This window comes from Polyergus mexicanus, unplaced genomic scaffold, assembly GCF_030449975.1.
Source record: "Polyergus mexicanus isolate NDT 795.1 unplaced genomic scaffold, iyPolMexi1.0 SCAF_14, whole genome shotgun sequence".
Lineage (NCBI taxonomy): Eukaryota > Metazoa > Arthropoda > Insecta > Hymenoptera > Formicidae > Polyergus > Polyergus mexicanus.
Genome location: NW_027223334.1, coordinates 2,491,987 through 2,498,947, shown reverse-complemented (window position 1 = coordinate 2,498,947; position 6,961 = coordinate 2,491,987). Strand labels below are relative to the sequence as shown.

The 6,961-nt window shown below is 29.9% G+C and overlaps 2 protein-coding genes across 2 annotated transcripts; one reads left to right on the top strand and one right to left on the bottom strand.

Annotated features, from left to right (window-relative positions):
- Positions 1 to 697: 697 nt before the first annotated feature.
- On the top strand, positions 698 to 4,372 carry LOC138939367 (tubulin gamma-1 chain). The gene is made up of 9 exons (XM_070307070.1): positions 698 to 846; positions 1,084 to 1,286; positions 1,396 to 1,542; positions 2,248 to 2,384; positions 2,460 to 2,766; positions 3,165 to 3,296; positions 3,413 to 3,595; positions 3,708 to 3,946; positions 4,029 to 4,372. Exons 1-8 carry the CDS (start codon positions 798 to 800, stop codon positions 3,909 to 3,911), a joined length of 1,362 nt encoding a protein of 453 aa, XP_070163171.1. The 5' UTR covers positions 698 to 797; the 3' UTR covers positions 3,912 to 3,946; positions 4,029 to 4,372.
- Positions 1,797 to 6,114, bottom strand: Trmt61 (tRNA methyltransferase 61). The gene is made up of 4 exons (XM_070307071.1): positions 5,532 to 6,114; positions 5,202 to 5,474; positions 4,787 to 4,956; positions 1,797 to 4,445 (listed from the first exon to the last, which is right to left on the bottom strand). The coding sequence occupies exons 1-4, from the start codon at positions 5,884 to 5,886 to the stop codon at positions 4,287 to 4,289; spliced, it is 957 nt and encodes a 318-aa protein (XP_070163172.1). The 5' UTR covers positions 5,887 to 6,114; the 3' UTR covers positions 1,797 to 4,286.
- Between the last annotated feature and the right edge of the window lie 847 nt (positions 6,115 to 6,961).

Here is a 6,961-nt window from a genome sequence, read left to right as displayed (position 1 = left end):
TATAGTTATCAATAATAATAGAATTGTTATAATATGTTTGAATATTCTCGTCGTTGGCTGCTATAGTTCCGACAGACGACCGATAGGTAGCGACGGCATCGTTTGGAAAATGATAAATTCGTTAATTTTTTATTAAAAATGTAATAAATCATGAAAATAATGATGGAGCAATATGGAGCAATTAAGGAGCAATCGTTTCATGCTGGATATAGTTGCAAAAAACTATTGGAAATATGTTTTTGAGTGAAAATAATAAATTTTACGTTTTTTGTAAATTTTTTAAAAACTATTAATTTTAAAAGGGGAGCAATTGTGGATTCTGACGGAGCAATTAAGGAGCAATCGTTTGAGCTATTAATTATTAAAAAATATGAACTTCCATCGTCAACTTATTTCCGGTCAATTATGGATCTAGCAGAGACATGAACCATCCGTTTTATCGTAGCACTGAAAGTGGATTGGTCAGTCATGTAGTTCCGCTCAATCATAAAATGGATCCAGTTAGCGCCACTGTATCGGCTTGTTAAAGCGTCGTAAGAAAAACGCCGGCGTGGCCCCTCTCAGGCTTACTCTTCCTTTATGTCAAAAATATTTTTTGGTGGATTTTTGGGGGAATTTTGACTACTCTTTGGGGGAAATTTTTATAATGGTTGGCAACTCTCTTTTTCGCGCATGTGCATGGAGACTATATCTTGATTTCGGCTACTGTCATAATTGGTTAAATTGTGATCTCGCATTCTTTTTGTACTACTTTGTATCAAATTAAAAAATAAAGTGATTTATATTTGAACGTTAAAATGCCGTGCGAGATGATAACTTTGCAGCTTGGCCAATGCGGCAATCAAAGTATTATATGTTATATTGCTATGGATATATTCCTTTTATGTATTAAAATTTTTTTACATCAATGTATTATAATTTTCAAACAGTGACCAAACAAATAAATTATGAAAAAATAATGAATATTTGGCTACAGAGAGAATATTCGAAACATTTATATAAATTCTTATATAATAAGACATATTTATATATTTTCTTATAATAAAACATATATTATCTTTCATACATTTCTTTTATTTATAGTTGGATTTGAGTTTTGGAAGAGATTATGTGCAGAACATGGAATTAGCCCAGAAGGAATCTTGGAAGATTATGCAATAGATGGAACAGACAGAAAGGATGTTTTTTTTTATCAGTCAGATGATGAGCATTATATACCAAGAGCTGTGTTATTAGATTTGGAGCCTAGAGTAATTCACACTATTATGAATTCTCCATATTCAAAGGTAATACATATTATTTTCATGCAATATTCTTGTTTTTATATAGCTTTGTAGTTATTTTATAATTGACAAAAAGAAGATAAATAAGAATAAAAATTTTTAATTGTTACAGTTGTATAATCCTGAAAATATCTATTTATCAAAACATGGTGGTGGTGCTGGAAATAACTGGGCATCAGGGTACCATCAGGGTGAAAAATTGCAGGAAGAAATTTTTGATATACTGGATAGAGAAGCTGATGGCAGTGACAGCTTGGAAGTAATCATCTTTGTTCTTTTATATTTTACTAATAACATACAGGATGTTTTAAAATTAAATGATCAAACTTCACCAATTCTATGAGTAGAAATAAGGAAAAAATGTGATATAAACATAGATCCAGAAACACTTTAAAAATGTTATAACAAGGAAACAAACAGAATAGTGGATTCATTGTTATATTACGATATAAGAGTAGATCAGTGATATTTATCTGTTAATTCTAGTTGTTTATTATTTGAAAGATCACCAGATTTTACATTGCTACATTTGTATCTGTGAGAAAATTAGAAAATAATAGTGTACTGTACAAGAGTCGATTCATGATACAAACTGATAGAATCAATGATATATTCACTAAACTAAAGCAAGATAGATATGAGATAGTTTTAAATTCATTCTCCTAATAATGTCAATGTTGTATAAGAAACGGGTATGGCATTTAGAAATGCAAAATTAAACAATCTTTTTTTTCTATTTAACATGATAATAAAATGTTTCTAGATTTATAATTATATAACATTCTTTTTTTTCTTATTTCTACTCGTAGCACATATTGGCGAAGATTAATCGTTTAACTTTAAAACACCATGTAGGATTTTAATCTCATGTCTATAATGCATATGAAAAACATATGAAATATTAATCTCTTGTCATATAGTTATAATGTTTATTATAATTTAAAAAAAAGTATTGGAATTATAGGGTTTTGTTCTATGCCATTCGATAGCAGGAGGTACAGGTTCTGGTATGGGATCTTTCATGTTAGAATCTCTTGCTGATAGATTTCCTAAGAAATTAATTGAGACATATAGTGTCTTTCCAAATCAAGATGAGATAAGGTAAATATATGTGTCTATTAACAATAAGAAAAGTATCTCTCTTAAATGTTTACATGCTTCAAATCTTTGTTATAGTGATGTGGTAGTACAGCCATATAATTCATTGTTAACTTTAAAAAGGCTGACTGAATGCGCAGATTGTGTAGTGGTTTTAGATAATACTGCTCTGAATAGAATTGCTTCAGACAGATTACATATTCAGAATCCTAGCTTCACACAAATAAATAAACTTGTTTCGACAATAATGTCTGTCAGTACAACCACTTTGAGATATCCTTCATATATGAATAATGATTTAGTTGGTTTGATTGCACCACTCATTCCAACCCCTCGGTTACATTTCCTAATGACTGGATACACTCCACTTACAACCGATCAAGAGGTAACTAATGATCAAAGTTCAGAATTTATCATCTCTTATGGTTGGCTTATTGATAGATAACATGTCAAATGAAAACATTACTGTGACATATGTTGCAGTTAGTAATCTAGTATCTATAACATTGCTATTTTCGCTCAGTGATGTCTAGAATGGGGAAATCAACCATAAAAGACAATGATTTTTGCTAATGATTTATATGGATAAGTTTTTTGCTAATTATATACATTGAAATTCTAACATATATATACACACTTGTGTGTGTATTGTATATTCAATATTCTCATTTAAATTTTAAATTGTGTCATATAATTATCGTATACAATAGAAACTACTTTTTATAGCTATACATTGCCAACTATGACTGAATTTTGTATAAAACAAATATTGTCTAAAAACAGGGCGCATCTGTAAGAAAAACATCTGTTTTGGATGTAATGCGACGATTGCTGCAACCAAAAAATATGATGGTTTCTACAGCATTAGATAGAAATGCATCTCATTGTTATATATCTATCTTAAACATAATTCAGGTAAAATTCCTTAAAAACGATATGTTTATAATTATAATTATTTCTTGAAATTTACTTAAAAATCAGATATACAAATTATAAAACACATGATACAAAAGATTAATAATGTATCTTAGGGTGAAATAGATCCAACACAAGTGCATAAATCTTTACAAAGGATTAGAGAACGAAAACTTGCACAGTTTATTCCCTGGGGTCCAGCAAGTATACAAGTAGCTCTTTCAAGAAAATCTCCTTATATACAAAGTACACATCGCGTTTCTGGTTTGATGTTAGCCAATCATACTAATATATCATCGGTGAGTATTTCATGGCCATTCAATATTACACAGTCATTAAAATTGATTAGCACAATATGTTACAATATCGACAGTTAAATGTGTTGATAAATATATATATATATATTTTTAGCTTTTTGACAGAGCTTTACAACAATATGACAAACTGCGTAAGCGAGAGGCGTTTCTGGAACAATTTCGCAAAGAAAAGATGTTTGAAGATAATCTTGACGAATTAGATAATTCGCGAGAAATTGTAGAATATTTAGTGAAAGAGTATCAGGCTGCAACTCGACTCGATTATCTTAGTTGGAATCCAAGCAAGACAGATGCATAAAATATTTAGCATATAACAAATATCAAACCAAATGTGTAAATGATCATTTTTTAATTTTTAATAATTCCATTTATAAATTTTTCCTAATATTTTAATATTTCATTATTTGTTTCATAGGTAACAGTGGATCTTTTCGAAAATTCCATTACAATAGTAATCTCAGAAAAAAATATTTAACTTTTTTTTAAAAATAAACAATGTGGAAATTCCTTCTATAGTTTTAAAATTACGAAGTTTTTATTTGAATGGCAGTGAATTTTATGAATTTTGTTTAATGCTTTACTTAATGCACATTGCATGTTCCAATTTTTTATATTTTTCAGTTGTTTGCTTTGTCTTGATCTGAATCTTTATATGATTAATAATTCCTTTTTTTTACTCTTGTGCATAACGAAGACAGGAAGGGGGAAGAGTAGCAATTGTAATAAAACCTGTATGCCCAGGTAATGATTGAGCATGAATGACTGTAAGGAGTTTTTCTTCTTGTTTCCTCTCTCTCCTTTCATTCTTCTCAGTCATATCCTCATTTTTGTGCTGTAATTGTGAACAATTATATATTTTGTATTTTACAGACTATAATATGCTATATTTTATTTAAATATATATTAAAATTTATTTTTTTTCAATGTTTTTAAAAAAATTGCACCTGTTTAACAGTTGTCAAAAGAAAAGAAAATAGAAAACCATATGAGGAAAATATTTAAAACAGGATTTAGTATCTAAAAATGTTTTATATTTTGTACATTTCAATATTCAGTCAAATTTAATATATAGTATTTACATTGAGATATACTAGTTTTCAATACTAAATAGAACTATTTCATTTTTTGTTTCAATTAAAAATGGATATTCAATAAATAATAAAATGCACAAACCTTGTACTTCAAACATTCGAAATCTAATATTGGCAAAGATTTGTATTGAACATTCATTTCTCTTTGCAAACATTCATATGTATTTAATTCTATGAATCCCTCACAAATAAGTTTAGCACTAGTACGTTGAACCTGCTCAATGCAAGGAGAAAAAAAACACAGTTTTCCTCCTATTGGATAACAATCATTGTCATATATTATATATAATACAGAACAATTTGCACAGAATTTTGCACAATGCATATATATATATATATATAGTATGTCTTTAAATATATTTATGTATTGTAATTTTTACTATCATATGCATATATTTCTATATAAATATTAAAATACTTTTGTCATAAGAAAATATTTATTATTATATATTGATTAATGTTTTCCCACAAATAATTAAATTAAAAAAAAGTCTTACCTATTTGTTTTAAAGCAACAGTAGCATGTTCTATAGCTAACCATGGATGTGGAAGATCCAAAAAAACTGCATCAACCTTGTGTTTCAGCTCTTCTCCAAACCCTTCTAAGCAAACGTCCCTTTTTTTTAATGTTACGAAATCACTCAGTCCATGTCTATCAAATTCCATGCTAGCAATAGACACACGCTGCTCATGAAAATCAAAAGTATATAAATGACCATTTGGACGTATTACTCGAATTAGAGAATGCGATAATGAGCCACTACCAGTACCTAAAATTGATTATGACAAAGATTATAAGATTTATTTCAATTAATATTATAGCATACCTGTTTCGATAATTATACTGCCTGGTTTAAGTTCCATTAAATGTATAATGAGACTTATATCTGGACTATAAATAATCTGTGTTCTATGTGGCAATGTCATTGTCCAAAGCTCTGGTGTTGGTTGTAACACATACGCCCAACCTCTAGTTAGCTCTATTTTTGAACCATACTTTTGTCCGACGAGCGAGATGACTTTCAATGCACCATATGTAGTTTGGAACACATTATCCACGAATTCTCCTTTCTTGCTAAAAATTTTTGCCTTTACCTCCAGAGAATGCATGTTGTTTGGATTCAAATATAAAATAACCACGTCTCCCTCTTCTATAACTTCCTTAGTTTTATTGAAACTCATTTTTCTCACAAATATCGAATTAAATTTTATTTATATTTAATGATCGACTGGAGTGACGAGCAAATTCCGAATATAGAAAAATCGCGATATAAACATAGGGTGCGAACGGTGCGAACTTCGGAGTAAAGAATGGGCGCGTTCAGAAAACACATCTGTTGAGCATCATCTTGTCAACACTCGACATTGGTCTAGTTTCCACCGAAGTCGTCAATCCGATTCTATTTCGGTGCGCATCGAATTTAACGTACTGTTTCCACTGGAAGTAGAATAGAAGCGAGAAAGATCGATATTTCAGTAGAGCCAACTTAACTTTTGCTTATGAATGTAAATAAACATAATCCTTGACAATCTCTTTGTTAATTTTCCCTTTTGATGATTAATACGAACAAACGATAACTGTTACGAACATCGATATATAGATTATATATCGATTTTATATTGATGGTTATAAAGTAATGAAAAATAAAAGTTAGCACCATTTAGTCTCAACCGTTTCCACCGACTAAATTTCGTGTCAATTCGCTGCCACTCCGACAAAGCTTATAGATCGAAGTGGGAGTGAAATGAACGCAGTCAGTCGTGTTTCCATCGACTTAAATTTGATTCTACGCCGCACTAGATGCGAATTAATATTTCGGTGGACATTGGACTAAGAATTCTTTTAATAGTTTCCATTCTTATATAAAATCAAAAATTTTATAATAATTTTTTAACATGCAAGATTACATTCAGATTTTAATAAATAAATTTTGAGATTATATGAAGACAAAAGAGAGATGTGAAAAAACTTGTATGCGTAAATCCACCACAATCTTTTTGCATATCTGAACCCAGACAGCACAAGGATGTCCTTAGGACGTCCAAAGGACATCCAGGACATACATGTAGGATATCCTCAGGATATCCCATTGTAATCCTCAGATCTCCTCTGGATGTCCTGAGGAAGAGTAAATGATAGCCGTATATTAACCTCTGGAGAATCCAGGGAGATCCTGTGGAACATCCTAAGGATTTTTATAGGATATGTTAGGGATATTTTTCGTATGTTTCAAGGAGCAAATTTAAAAATTTAAAT